At 41.5% G+C, this 15,648-nt stretch overlaps 1 protein-coding gene across 7 annotated transcripts in view; it reads left to right on the forward strand.

The window, feature by feature from the left end:
* ARHGAP26 (Rho GTPase activating protein 26) overlaps positions 1 to 15,648 on the forward strand; it is a 315,168-nt gene that overhangs the window by 227,116 nt on the left and 72,404 nt on the right. For all 7 annotated transcript variants that reach the window (XM_043491279.1, XM_043491281.1, XM_043491282.1 and 4 more), the window contains one exon: positions 5,587 to 5,746. In XM_043491279.1, coding sequence (XP_043347214.1) covers positions 5,587 to 5,746 — 160 coding nt within the window. The remainder of the gene's footprint in view (positions 1 to 5,586; positions 5,747 to 15,648) is intronic.

Below are 15,648 nucleotides of genomic sequence, written 5' to 3' on the forward strand. Positions count from 1 at the left end.
TACTGATCCTGTAAGGTGTATGTTAGCAAGTTAACATTCTTTTAAAATTGGAAGAGCAAAAGTCCAGTTGCCCAGCAGTCAGTTGGTACCCCAGCATGCAGTGGGACACAAATTAGGCTGTTTAGAGCATTTCTACACCATCTACCAATCTACCCCTCATTATTCATATTTAAAATAACTTACACAAGCATTAGGGATAAAGAAAGCCTATCCATGTTAATGAATATAAGTGCGTTTGCTTTCAAAATTTACTGGCCCAGAAAGGAACAACAGGTTAAAAGAAAAATACAGCGAATACCAGCAGAGACACTAACGGGTCTGTATGCCCAGAGACAGAGCTAACAATGCCTAAATAAAAGCATTTGTAACAGAGATTAATATTAAATGTACCTTGGGATGAGAATGCCCCTTGTTTGGAGATTAAGATATTATTTTCTAGTACAGAACCTGATGAAGAGGTATAATTTATAGTAAATGAGCAAATAGATAAAGTATGTGGAACTCAAGGATGTAAAAGATGAATCACACATTTGTAGCATAGCTTCCGTAACCTAGAGTTGTAAAGAATTCTCTTCTTGTGGAAGAGTACCCATGTTATGGATCAGCACTTCACGTGGCATCCTAATTTATCCAAGAAAGGAACAAAAGCTGCTCAGTTACAAAATTATAACTCAGATTTTGAGCTTTCAAAGAATCTAATAATGAATAGATTTCTGCAGGCTGTGGCATTGGAATTTTGGTCAATACCACTGCCTTTACACATGTGCAAATTTAGTCAAGTCACTTCAAATAAGACATTGCAACGCAAGCCAGTTCTACAGTTTATACTGGAGGATCATATGCTTGTGAAGCCATTAATAATTCAGTCTGTAATAATTAACATAACCATGTAAAGTCATCTAGCAGTAATAATGCAATGAGAGAGCAATTTATTACACTGATGTATTACATAATGGTAATGAGAAATGAGCAGAGCTTATTTTGTAAGACTGAGCAATATGACATTTATTAATGTACCGAGTTTTGCTAAACTAAGGGATCATTAAAAATGCTACGAAACATTTCAAGTGCTTTCAGAACTGTTTAGACTCAAAATAGTTGAGTCAGAGCTACTATACGTGGCTCCAAAATCCAAATAGGAGTACTGTGAACACAGATGTCTGTACATTTATAAACACAACATTACTGGAACTTAGAAAATTCAGAGAACATAAGAATGGCCAGACTGGGTCAGACTAATGGTCCATCTAGCCCAGTATCCTGTCTTCCAACAGTGACCAATTCCAGATGTTTCAAAGGCACTGAACAGAACAGGGAAATCAAGTGATCCATCCTGTATCATTCCGTCCCAGCATCTGGCAGTCAGAGACCTAGGGACATTGAGAGTATGTGATTGCCTCCCTGACCATCGTGGCAATAGCCATTGATGAACCTATCCTCCATGAACTTACCAATTTTTTTTTAATTCAGTCATGGTTAGGGTTAGCAGTCATGAAACTCTAGATAAGGGACTGGGTAAAAATAGAATCTGACATAATTCCTTTTAAAAATCTTGGAAATATTTTGACACATCATGATGATTATGTGTATGCAAGCATGTGCTGTGAAGCTGCTTAACACAGTGTGTGAGATGCAGCATTCAGTCAGATGCTTTGCTGAACTGGAGGAACAGGGTGTTTGTGTGCACAGTTCAGAACTCCGCTTCCCCATTTGTTTGAGCAAGAAAGAATAGCAATGAGGCAAGCTAGTGATATGGACTATGCTCCATGTGTGCAAGGAGATAGCGAAAGAGGGGAGAGAATACCATTCAGGCTGTGAGAGGAGAGACAGTGGTGTTAAAGTCACTGCTGGAAGAGGGAAGATAGAGGAATAAATCATGCTCCACTTGTGATAGAGGAGATGGCGATAGGGAGAGAGAATAGTATCCACGACAACCCTGTGTGAGAGAATGAGGTCTGAAGGAAACTCATGTCTCTGTCAGTGGTGTGTTGGTGTCAAGGGGGTGGGTGGTAGGAGTCCTATAGTGAAGAGGTGAGTGTGAATTCTGATGCTTTAGCCATCTGTATTGCCCAGTGAGGCATGTGAAAAATTTCTGAGCAGAACTTAATCTTTGTCTCCTTTCTGCATCTCATTCTATAAATACTGCCTTGTTCTCCTTGCTGTACACCATGTTGACTTCTAAAGGGCACAGAGAATGTAGGCTGATTCTCCTTCTATGTTTACACACTTTGTGAATACCAGGGTCTGTATTGCAAAGTACATGATTCTGTCTTACTCTTGCCTTGTGGCTGAAATGGAAGGAGAGCTGAAGCGAGTGTACTGGGATTTCATGGCACTTTTCTGGTTCCATTGTGCCTTTTAAATATAGGAAGTAATTTATTTTGGGGGGCGTTTGGAAGGAGATCTCCCTGAAACTGTAAAAGAGGAAAGGGAATGGGGCAGAGAGAGCGCACAAGTGATCTGCTTATCGAATTGAGCATTGCTGTGTTCCAACTGTAATAATCTTTTATCTCTTATTTCTCTGATTTTGAGTTCTGAGGTAGTGTGGTCTTCCTTTTTTGTGGGTAGAAACTTTTTGTTTTGATTTTGTTCAAATTAACCTGAAGCAGACACACTTTATTTATGAACCATTATCCTCTTAGGTGGGTCAATCTCCTTTAGTTGGCTTTGGTTAATAAACCCCTTGTGATGGATAGAGTGCCTCCTAGTGGCTGAATCAGTAGTGTGTACTTGCCCTTTTCCACAGTCAGTACTAGTTGGTAAGGGACACCATATATCACATTGCAGGTTTATTATCTCAGTAACCTGAGCTTTTCCAGGGTTCAGTCCAAAAGCCTTGGTAACTCACAGCACTATAGTATTTATACTTATAGAGGCAATTTCTCAGACACACAGAACTGTGATTAAAATACTCATTGCTTCCTGATACCGAGAGAAGTCAAGGGTAAAATTTTCAAAGGCACCTAAGTGACTTTTTCAATAGGATTTGACTCCTAAGTCACTTAGGGTAACATTTTCAAAGGCACCTAACTCAAGTTTTCAGTGTAGAGAGTTGTCAGAGGCCTTTCTTCTGCCTGGGTGTCCTGGAAAGGTAGAAAATGGTATGACCCTTGTCTGCTTGAAGAATAGAGTTGGTCACACTCTCTAATTTACAGCTCTTGTTGTGCAATCGAGAATTGCTTAGTGCTAGCCATCCTGACTTGTGGCTTCTTCCTGAGATGAGAGAACAGGAGAAAGGGGAAGGATGGTTACATAAAAGCTTAGTTTAAAACTCAGCTATACCCCTGACTGAAGTCTTCAAATTAGGAAGCTCTGGAGGGTGATAGAACAGGCCATAAAGAATAATTTAGAAGTGTGGTAATAGGATGGTAGATTTTCACATACAAAACTTAACCTGAGCAATTCAAGCACATGATTCAACAGCATCAGAATTTGTGGGAACTATCAGGTGGAATCATTTTGATCTAGCCTTAACAAAGAATAGGGTGACCAAATAGCAAGTGTGAAAAATCGGGACAGGAGGTGGGGGTTAATAGGAGCCTATATAGGAAAAAGCCCCAAATATCGGGACTGTCCCATTAGTCCAATGTAAAATCAGGACATCTGGTCACCCTTACAAAGAGTATAGGTAAAAGCAGTCATAGCCCTGTAGAAAAATGTGTCCTATAACAGCAAATGTCAGCTGTGTGTATAAAGCGCCTAGCTGACTGTTTACCTATAATTAGAGATTCTAAGGTAATTAATAGCCTTTTGTATTCCATCCGGCACTTTCTGAATCATCATTGTGCAACTTTAGCTAATAATCGTCTTTTGTTCGATATAAGTATGTTTTTACATTCTTATGCCGACAATGCCAACAGTCAGACAATTGGTAGCTTTATGGACTGATTACCTGCTATGTGAGTTAGAGCTCCCAATAAAAGTTTTAGGGAATTAATCATTGTGATGCTATTATCCATACTTTTCCAGAATGCACATTCCTGGTTATAGTTGTTATTACTCAGGCTCAAGTGGGTGTGTGTATGAGTGTACTTCCATGTTGTCTGCATTTACAGAACTGTTTTAGATCACAGCTTATGCAATTAAATATACAATTTAATAGAGACAGTAACAGTATAGCGTGGTTATGGCTGTAAGAACAATGGGCCAAAGTTTTCAAAAATGACTGGTGATTTTGGGTGCCTGATTTCTTCCCTCTAAAATGAGGAACATTCGCTAAAAATCAGACCCCTCTATGCTGTCACAAATTGGACACTTAAAAAGGGAGGCATCTAGAATCACTAGCCATTTCAGGTAATCCTGACCCCTGAACTGTTTTTAGGTTACATTGTCGTAGCCGAGTGGCTTTCTAATTTGGGGGCTTTTTAATTTGGATTTTGTTTATTTATTTATTTATGTGTGTGTAATGCATAGATAACTTTATATCATAAATGTACTTGGATCCATAGATTCTGTCTAGGTATAGATTTAGGTAATTGGACTAATGGTGCTTCATAAATAATACATCCTAATCACTATAAAAGGGATGGTCTTTTATTCTCTATTCAGAGAAATTTCTAATTAACACCTTACTGTTAAAGTGGTAGCAGTAATGCTGGAACAATTTTTATAATGGGCGTGCTGAGAGCCATTGAACCAAACAGTAAACCCTGTATATGATGGGAACTACTTCAAGGCAGGGGATGCTGCAGCACCCCTAGTTCCAGCACCTACAAGTGGTAGTGCTGCTTTCCATGGAGCTGCCGAGCCCATCGTGTAACTAGATAGGCCCCTGGAGTTTGGTGGAAACGCTGCCCAGAGCATGGACAGTTGTGAGACACCCAGACATGTGGGGTCCTAGTATGTGTACCAGGAGCAAATTGTGCAGGAGCAAGAAGTGGTGCTCTGAAAGCTGATGCAAGAGGAGAGCTCATACCAGCATGAGAGGGAAGGAAACAAAGTTTGGGTACCAACACATTACCTGAGATGTCTCTCATTAGCAACAATCATTAGCAAATATTGGTCTTAATTTGAATCCTAGAGAAACATCCCTATATAAGCACGTTCTCCAATTTGGAGGGGAATACTGTGTGTATGCATGTGTATATTCTCCCCTCACTCTCTGGTGACAACAGCAAAATCCTTCCATTTCAGATTGTTTGGATTGCATTGGAATAGTGTTGACCTTGGGTGGAGGCAAAAGCTTAAATCAGGTGGAAGGACTTGAAATGTGGACATCAAAGTTTGCTCGTTTAGTTGAGAATAGCACATGTCAAAGGTCCAACTACTTGCTTTTAGGAGGATTTGAAAGATTTATGATTCAAACTGTTTTTTGGGGAGTAGGCTGTAGATTGGAACATTCAGCCATTTAGGATTTAGCATCCAGAAAAGGGTTAAACTATTTGGGTTTTCCTGGTATCAGTCAATTTATGGAGGCTGAAGTTACACTGGTAATGTTCCAGTTAAGTCTGTTCTTTTCCACATGTCTGAGCCTGGAAGGAACTCATCCAGAGTTTCAGGAATGTAAACAATTGTAAAATGTGTGCCAAAAATGAAGGAGGGATTATTCTGATGTTAATCTTACCTACTCTTTCTCCTCCCTTACAGTGTTGCTAATAATCACAAACAGAATCTAATGACTGTTGCTAATCTGGGTGTGGTATTTGGACCAACGCTGCTTCGACCTCAAGAAGAAACTGTTGCAGCGATTATGGACATCAAGTTTCAGAATATTGTAGTTGAGATTTTAATAGAAAACCATGAAAAGGTAACGTTTTCCCCTTACTTCTGAATTTTAATAAAGGTTATAATAAAGAATTTGTCTCCATGACAACCCCAACACAAATTCTTAAATAAACCACCTTCTCTAGATGATCAGTACACAACATTGCAAGAGAGAAGATCTCTTCTCTTAGCTAAAGGAAAATTGCCATTATCCAAAAGTAATCTGGCTCATAGCTGTCCTTGGTACCTTGTATCCAGAAGGAGTGTGCTTGTACTGCACCTAGCACAATGGTACTAACTACATAACTACAGTAATACAAATAATAAATAATAACAACAACATTGGGATTCTGTTCTCTTTTTAGATGCTAAAGCATATTATTTCAAACTGAAATTTCCGATGAGGGAATCGTACTTCCAGTTAAATACTCGGGTAAAATCCTGGTCACACTGAAATCAGTGGTAAAACTACCTTGGTTGTCAATGGATATGTCTACACAGCAAAGAAAAACCCATAGCTGGCCTGTGCAAGGCTGTTTCATTGCTGTGTAGACTTCTGGGCTTGGGCTGGAGCCCAAACTCTGGGCCTCTCCCACCCTGCAAGGTCCTAGAGCATGGTCTCCAGGCCAAGCCCAGAAGTCCACACAGCAATGAAACAGCCCCAGAATCCGGCTGGTGTGGATTTTTCTTTGCTATGTAGACATACCAAATGGGGCTATGATTTTTTTGGGGTAGAAATAAATAGAGCTGAATTCCATAACATCAGGGATGAAACATAGGAAATGGAATAGTATTTTCAAATTGAGCTTTAGTTGGGCTGAAATCACATAATCAACAATTCTAGTAACTTATTTTTCTGGTTATCTTGGCTTGAGCCCATTTCATAGTCCCTTTTTAAAAGTCCCCATGTGTTATCTTTTAATTTGGGCAAAGAATTTTGCTAGTTTCAATAGGTCAAGTGATTAGGACATTAGTCTGGAAGTTGGGAGCCCCTGTGTTCAATTCCCTGCTCTGCCCAGACTTCCTGTGTGACAACAGGCAATTCACTTTGCCTCTCTGCGGCTCTCAGTTCCCTATCTGTAAAATGGGAATAATAGCTCTTCCCTACTTCACAGGGATTTGTGTGGATAAATACATCAAAAGACTGTGAGATGGCTGTCACATAAAGGAGGCTTAAAACTGCCAACAGCAGTTCTAAAACAAATAAATTTTCAAATGCATTTAACAGGTGGTTCTCTCTCTCTCTCTCTCTCTGGGTTTTTTGTTTGGTTGGTTTTGGTTTGGGAAGTGTTGCTTAGTTTGCTGGACTACTGGAATGAAGAAAAGAGACCACATTTTCCTGTGCACTCCCTCAAGCTTTTGTCTGTGGCATATGCCACTTTAGCATGCTTTGACCTTGGCCAGCTTGCTTTGAAAACAAAGCATAGAGCTCTTAGTAGGATTATATGGGTAATTAAAGGGTTATATGGGTAATTATATGGGTAATTTATTCTTCAGAATAAATGGCTAAACTAATGGGCTAGTCAGAATATCACCATTCCATTAACTATCAATTGATTGTCTGAAAAAGAAAGTTCCTACTGAATAAAGATTGGGAGTGGCTGGGTCACTACAAAAAGTAATTTTCCTTCTGCTGATACTCGCACCTTCTTGGCAACTGTTGAGAATAGGCCACATCCACCTTTATTGCATTGGCCTCGTTAGCATTGACATCCCCCTTCCCCCCCACCACTTGGTAAGTCAACTCCCATCTTTTCATGTGCTGTAATATTTATACTGCTTACTGTATTTTTCACTCCATGCATCTGATGAAGTGGGTTTTAGCCCACGAAAGCTTATGCCCAAATACATTTGTTAGTTTCTAAGGTGCCACAAGGACTCCTTGTTGTTTTTGTTGATACAGACTAACATGGCTCTTGATTCCTACATTCTAATAAGCCAAAGTGCATGATATTGGTGTCCCATCACGTGAGATGCTCAGTACCTTCAACTCTCATTGAAGAAGTTCCTAGCTCCCAATTCAGTGTTTTGGGCACAAAATCATTGTCTTTCAAACAAGTGTCTGTACTGCTTAGTGAGAGGGCCACCATCAATAGGCTCAGAACATAGATTTACCAATGAGTATTCAACTTGTTTAGTTTAAATTAAACAGATTGCTATATCAGCACGGATGTTTATAGGTAGACGCTGCTACAGACCCATGCTAATTTAGAATGACGAGACTGTTTAGAAAGACGTCACAGTTTATTCTTTCTCCAGAGCTCTAGCAGAAGTGAACGCACGCATCTGACATATCAGCCATTCACTACATATTACTAAGACAGAGGACATTCACCTATCTCTCTAAACCAGAGGTGGGCAAACTACGGCCCATGGGCCGGATCTGGCCCCTCAGGGCTTTGGATCTGGCCTGCGGGATTCCCGCCGCCGTGGGCTCCGCACTGCTCCTGGAAGCGGCCAAGCCACGTCCCTGCAGCCTGTGGCGGTGGGGCAGCAGAGAGCTCTGCACGCTGCTCTTGCCTATGGGTACCTCCCCCGAAGCTCCCATTGGCCAGGAACGGGGTACCGTGGCCAATGGAAGCTTCGGGGGAGGTACCCACAGGCGAGGGAAACACGCGGAGTCCTCTGCGCTGTCCCCCCACCCCCAGGGCCGCAGGGATGTGGTGCCGGCCACTTCCTAGAGTGGTATGGAGCGGAGCTGGGGCTGGGGCAGGCATGCAGGGAGTCTTCCCTGGTCCCAGTGCGCGCCGCTGTCACCCTGGAGCCACTCTAGGTCAGCAGCACTGGGCTGGAGCCTGAACCCCTCCTGCACCCCACCCCCTAGCTCCCTGCCCTGATCCCCCGCCACACCCGTCCTGCACCCCAACTCCCTGCCCTGAGCCCCCCTGCCACATCCCACACTGCAACCCCCTTCCCTGAGCCCCCTCCTGCACCCCGCACCTCTCCTGCACCCTAACCCCCTTCCCTGAGCCCCCTCATACACCCCAGCCCCTTTCCCTGAGCCCCTTCCTGCACACTGCACCCGCACCTCAACCCCCTGCCCCAGCCCTACAAGCAATTTCCCCACCCAGGTGTGGCCCTCGGGCCAAAAAGTTTGCTCACCCCTGCTCTAAACAGATGCAGAAAGCCAGGAGTGATTGTTAGTGATGTTCCATTAAATGTGGAAACAATGTGGTGAGAAGGGAACCGGGAAAACAGTGCAACTCCGATTATTCTCACAGAAATTGCTGCCATGTGGCATGTAAACACCTTTGCATTTATTCTGCCCAGGGGAGCTATTTTATTTTCCTTTCCTTTTTACTTGGAACAAAATAGAAAAGATGGCTTAATTATGAAATTGCCTGACCTGAGGAGCGAGCAGTGTGAACAGCAGGTAAATAACCCTACAGGCCTCTCTATCACTCAGTAGCATCCACCACTGGCGCACGGTGCAAGTTTCAGCATTACCTAGCATTAAACCCTCCCCTGAATCCCTTCAGGAAATTGACTGATTCTGTCTGACGAAGTCTCTCACTATGCGAGCTGAATGCTCCATCGGCTGACGCTCTTTAAGACAGAAATCGACAGATTTCAGATGTCTGATTTGCATCCTTCTAGACTGGAATTCTAATCTCTGGTTGCCCATTAGGCTTCCTTTTGTCTCCTAGTATTCAGGGATGGTGAAATTAGCAGATTCCCATCACCTATTTAAAGACAATTTGTGGCAACAGCACGCCTGTCTGTGAAGCGAGTCAGTTATGTCCATCCAGCAGCAACTAATTCTGCTGATGCTTGCCATCTGTCATTTGGCAAAAAGGATGATGTTGCTCATAGGTCAGCCTGATCCAATTCACAGCCAGAGGACACCATTTGCAAACTATCCTCCGTATTTGTGGAGTGCCCATCACCATAGTATCTAACTGCTAATGGACTTTCCTGTCCATTCTTTTGCCTTGCCCCCAACAAAAAGAAAAATCCCTTATTATCTCAGTCAGAATTCTTGCATTTCCCCTCAGTGGTCCAGCAAAGGCACCCGTTCTGAGGTGTCCAGCTCCCAGCCATTGCCTTTCTTGAGTGGAAACCCGTGTCTCGCTCCCTTCTGACAATTTCAACCACTGAAATGCTCAGCCTTGCTTCCTCTTGCTGCTGCCCTTTGACTCTTTTGGGGGGGAAGGAGGACTGAGAAGGCATTTTCTTACTACTGCTGTGTCACTCCTCCACTCCCTTTCCTGCACAGGGTTAAGATATGATGGTAACTGGTAACCACACTGAAAGCTATTTAAAGGGGTCAGTTCCTCAAGTGGGTGAGAAAGAGGAAAGGGAAGGCAATATCTAAGAATAGACCTCACTGTCTCTTTGCATGAAATGTTGGCAGATCATGAAACCGAACCCTGAAGGCTGATGATTTATTTGCTCTGCTTTTTAAACGCAGGTTTAATAGGCTGGATAACAATTTGACGTCTCATGCAGCACATCTTTCAGCTGTCAAACTATCTCCATTTGTAGGCTTTAGAATCATAATGTGCAGTGGTTAGTGGTGTTTTTTCAGGAGGGGGGAGGGGGGTTATCTGGCAAATTTGCATTTCATTAGTACTATTGATCTTTCCCAATGTAATTAATGACAACTGATCTCTAAAGCTGTCAATGGAAATGCTTGTGTGGGAGATTTCGAAGTGTTAAGCCTCGAACTGACACTTTGAAAAATGAATTGCATTTGTGCCACTAATGCAAGGAAGTTGCATACTAAATGACTACGGATCAGTATCACTATTTAGCATGGATTCACTGCAAATTATTTTCTAGGGGAAGAAGACAGTAGTACTGGGGGACAAACTTTTTAAAACCTAATTGGGCATAAGCTTTCGTGGGCTAAGACCCAGATGCATCTGATGAAGTGAGTCTTAGCCCACGAAAGCTTATGCCCAAATAAATTTGTTAGTCTCTAAGGTGCCATAAGTACTACTTGTTGTTTTTGCTGATACAGACTAACACGGCTACAACTCTGAAACCTTTTTAAAACCTAGTATCCTTGTCATGTTGTTTGCTTCTTTAGAGTTGTCACCTTACAGTATATTTCTTAATATTAATTAATGAGAGCTGATAAAAGCCTTTCCAAGGGAGATACTTAGGCGACTAGCACTATACAAGTACATTGCATGTTTACTGCAGTTGCTTTACATTGATTTACACTGGGGACTCAGATGTGGAGTGATTTAAATCACCAAATGAAAAGTCTCAATTTAAATCAGGGGTGCCCAGCTTACAGACTGTGGGCCGTACACAGCCCACCAGAGCATTTCATAAGGCCAGCGGCCTGCTTCAGCACAGTATACTAACGGGCAATCCATTAGCATTTTGTCGTCATGTTTACATCATTTTAGTTTACACAAGTGTGTAAATAGACTAGTGTACACAGAAACAACCTACCCCAATACATACAAAACAAGCTGACCTTACAATATAAATCAATACAGGTGACTTTAAATCTTATTAAAATATGTAGCATCTGTTTGGCCCACACAAGGTTGTGCTTAGGTTTATGTGGCCCGCCTATGTAATCGGGTTGGGCACCGCTGATTTAAATAATCAATTTTTCCACTTTTCCACCTTGTACTTTTGTTGTTTTCTAAAGAAAGGTGCGTTCTCATTGGTTGATGTAACCATTAAAACATGTTGATTTACAACGGCAGTGGTTCTCAACCTGTGGCCTGCTGGCCACTTCTAGCCCAATCAACACATAGCTACAGCCCATGTAACATCCTCAGGACCATCCAGGTAATATATATATTGTGTGGATACAGCCCACATAACACACACAGAGCTGAATATGCAGCCCATAATAGTAAATAGGTTGAGAACCACTGACCTAGAGTCTTTATAGAGACAAAGTGGGCAAGGTAATTTCTTTTATTCGACCAAATTCTGTTGGTGAGAGAGAGAGGTCCAATAAAAGATATTGCCTCACCCACCTTGTCTCTGCAATATCCTGATACTGACATGACTGCAACTACACTACATAGATTTGGCACATCTTTTTTTGCTATCTAGGTGGGTATACTGTAATACTTACATTTATTTAAGACAGGACATAGCTTAATATTTTCAGATTCTTATTAATTATACATTATATGTTAGGAAATGGTAAATGCTATATTGCTTATTTACTAGATGATTAACTTTTGCTCATGAGTTGTGTCAAACTGCGTGAGGATGGCAACTGGGATTTAATAAAGTCCACAGAACAGGATATTATATTTATTTGTATTAAACCAGACAACCTTAAATGTTTTGGATACATAAACTTATTATATTAAAATAAGCTGCAAATTTACAACTAAAAGACGTATTAAGATGAGGGTTTAACTATAGGTAGTGAATTAAACTGATTCTTTCAGATCAGCCTGGGAAAAAATTCAAACATACCTAAGTAAAAAGTGACTAGAGCTTAAGTTCCTACTCACCTAAGTCTCTTGAAAATGAGACAGTCTCCTAAGTTATGTAGGCTGTCCTTCAAATTTTTAAAGCTAGTAGATCTCATCCTCCCTCCCCTTTTCATTTTTATTCATAGTCTGGAAGAGAGAGACAAGTTTTCCTGCTTTTTTCAGCTCCAAACTGATTTCTCAATTTTGACTGAATTACTCCAAATGAAGAAAATATTATTTCTGTGCCTGCAGCTATGAAAAAGCTGGTTTAGCACTTCAACAAACTCTGGTTTCAGGTGCTTAGCTAGTGATTTGCACCAGTTGAGTGGTTTCACTTTCTTTAAAACATCATCAGCAAACACGCACTATTTGAATGGTTCACCTCCAGCCCTGACATTTGTTATGGTTGGCATGATTGATGAGTGATTATTAGATGCCTGTGTCATAGCAGCAGCATCTTCTTGGGCAGTTAGGCATCTACGTTACCGTTTTGGGTTGAGTATATAAACATGAAAATGAGGTGAAGCTTCTTTACTGCCTGCAGTTTAACTTCATTGTTGGATATTTTTCTTCAGTGTTTCTTAAAGATCTTTCCAGATTTCAGCAGCATCAACAATACAGCAGCAATCTTTTTGCCATTTGACCAAGGCTATGGAAATGCTGAATATACTGGAACTTATATCTTCTATATTTCTCTTTAATCCAATGTTGACTACTTTGGCTATGATAATTCCATCTGGTTAATCACAGTTTTCTTCACAAATTGTTATCAGAATAGACCATTTCTTAATAAATAGCTCAAAACAATCAGTCTCTGAATTCCATCTTGCATCGGGGGGGGACAATTAGTTTGAATTCCTTGTTCTCTTTGCAAAGTGGTTGTTAACGGAAGTATTTTTCAATTTCAGCAACATTTTCCTTTATTTCTGGAGTTGTACTTAAATCTTTGTCTGAAAGATGCATCAAATGAGCACTGCACACGTGATATTTCAGGTTCTCTTCATTATCTTCTTTTATCTTCTCATCTTTGCTACATTTGTAGCACTGTGACAAAGCTACATACTTGAATTTTTGTTCACAGTTGTAGCTTTTACTGCTTCTTCTTTTAAGTATTCTATGATATGGGCATTTCCTGATGGATCAGTTGTTTCTGTCAGATAGACAACCCTATTTTCTATTGTCACACAAACACATGTTCCTGGATCATTATGTACATTGGTCCACCCATCAAGACTCAGATTAACAAATTTCACACCAATGTTTGTTGCGGACTGTTCAGTTTCTTTCTCATACACTGTATCCAGCAACCTTCCAGCAATGTTTGCTCTGCTGCTTGGAGTGTAGCCTGGTTATAATGATTGAACTATGTTAATGAACTATTTGTTCTGAACAAGATGAAAAGGAGAATTCGTTGCATAAATGATGAACCGAGCAATCTTGTAATCTATGGAGGCTTGCTGGCATTTGTTGGTCCTGATTACGAACTCATCCATGTTTTTACTGGATGATAAAGTCGTCTTTTTTTTTTAATATAGGTAATTAACTATCTGACGTATGTTTAGTTGCAGCACAGCTGGTGGTACCAGTAGATGACAGAAGTTGTAGATGTATGGATGTTCATAATCTCTTATATCGAAGCTAGATCCTGAAATAAAATGGTGTATATATTTAAAAAAAAAAGTCACACTCAGTCACTGAGTATTATGCAGTGCACAGCTTTAAAAAAAATGACAGACTCTTGCTGTGGGGGTGCTCATCAGACCGTCATCCCTTGCAGTGGGAGCTCTCTCAATGACCATTGGCCCTGTCACCACATTCCTTCTCTGAGTTGGATCAAAGATGTTTGATCTGTAACAATCTGCCTGCTGCTGTAGCTTCACAGTTGTTCATCCTAGATTAAAGCTAGCTTGGGTATGTCTACACATGCTGCTGCAATCAAACCTCCCAATTGCAGGGTAGATATACTCAAAGAGACAGAGCAGCAGAGCTATGATTATAATTTGCAAATCCTGGCAGCTAGTCCCATAGCTGTTCAGCTGCCTCTCTGTATGTTAATTGGAGCCTTTATGTGTGAGTAATAAAACACAGGTTTGCTCCATGGAGAATGGGTTTTGAGTGAGTGCTATGTTTAAAAACTTTTACGTAAGATTAAACTCAGCTTTGGGAAATGGAGTCCCCTCTTTGAGTCCAGCAGCAGGGGTGTCTCCATATTTTTTTGTTAAAGAGGTCTGTAGCAATTTCAAAAATGTCAAAGTCAATCTGAAGTAAAGTATTTATTTACCTTCTAGTCCTTTGTTTCTTCATGGCCTGAAGAGGAGACTGGAAACAGACATCAGCACTTTCTTAATTTAGCTATTTATTGATTTCTCTCTTGTCCATTGTAAGCAACTACTTCTACCTTCAGTGCTACATGATGCTCAAAGGGGACATAGATAGTGGATTTGAATATCCATGCTACTGTGCCAGATGGTTTCCCCCTCTGTCATTCATTTTATCTCAACAGGCCCAATATCCTTAGAATTTGAAAGAGCAGCCTTAGCAAAGCTCTCCTCCTTGTCTTCTCCAATCTTCAGAATAGAGGTCTTCAGAGGTAGCTGGCTGCATCCTCTGGGAATTCCCCAGGGTTCAGTAGAGCAACCACTGTTGCCTGTTTCCAGCTTGTTGGCACTTCTCCGGTTCTATGTACGGCAGTAAAAAGCTCCGCCAGCCATTCCCATTCCCGTCTCCCCAGATTCTTGAGAAACTCTGAAGGAATTCCATCAACCCCAGCAGCTTTCTGGCTTTTGGTTTCCAACAGTGCAACATTGATCTCCTTGACAGAATATGGGGAAGAGAGTGGGGATTCCTCCGGGCATTGTTGAAGATTTCTGTGGAGTTCCCACTGGATCTCCTCACATGTAATCTTGTTTGTCGGCATCTTACTGTTAGAAAGAAGATGAGAAGTAACAGCATTTGCTGTTATCTTTGCTGAGCATTGTGTTACTGGCTGGGATCCTCCAAGCTGCCACAAAAGAGCCCATGCCTTATGGCTCGAATGGGTGAAATCAAGACTTTCAGTGGTCTCTTTCCAGCTCTCCAGGCGCACCAAATTCAAGGACTCAAGCAGCGCAGTGGCTTTATCTGGGTAGCCGTTCTTTTCATATTCTCTCAGGAGAGACTCGGATTCTTTTGTCCAGCAGGGGATGAAAGTCTTGCGGTGACCACATGGGATGTACTTCTTAGTTGTCGATTTTTAGGATGTTTGTAAAACGACTGAAGTTTCTAGGTATCGGGTTTGAGCCGTGGGATCTGAGATTCTATTTCGGAAGTGCAGGTTAATCAACCGTGCGGAAATTCCAACGTGGCTTTGGCACAGAGTGAAGAAGAGGCACGTCCAGGCCATTCTGGAGGACGATTGGGCGATGTTGGCTATGAGGGAAGTGGCTCAAGATGGTTCTTGTTGTGGCCAGTGGGACACATGCCCTATTATGGGTAACAAAACACGGGTCAGGGTTGTGATCCATTGTCCATCCGATGAAGTGAGCTGTGGCTCACAAAAGCTTAT

Source organism: Dermochelys coriacea, chromosome 8 (assembly GCF_009764565.3).
Source record: "Dermochelys coriacea isolate rDerCor1 chromosome 8, rDerCor1.pri.v4, whole genome shotgun sequence".
NCBI lineage: Eukaryota > Metazoa > Chordata > Testudines > Dermochelyidae > Dermochelys > Dermochelys coriacea.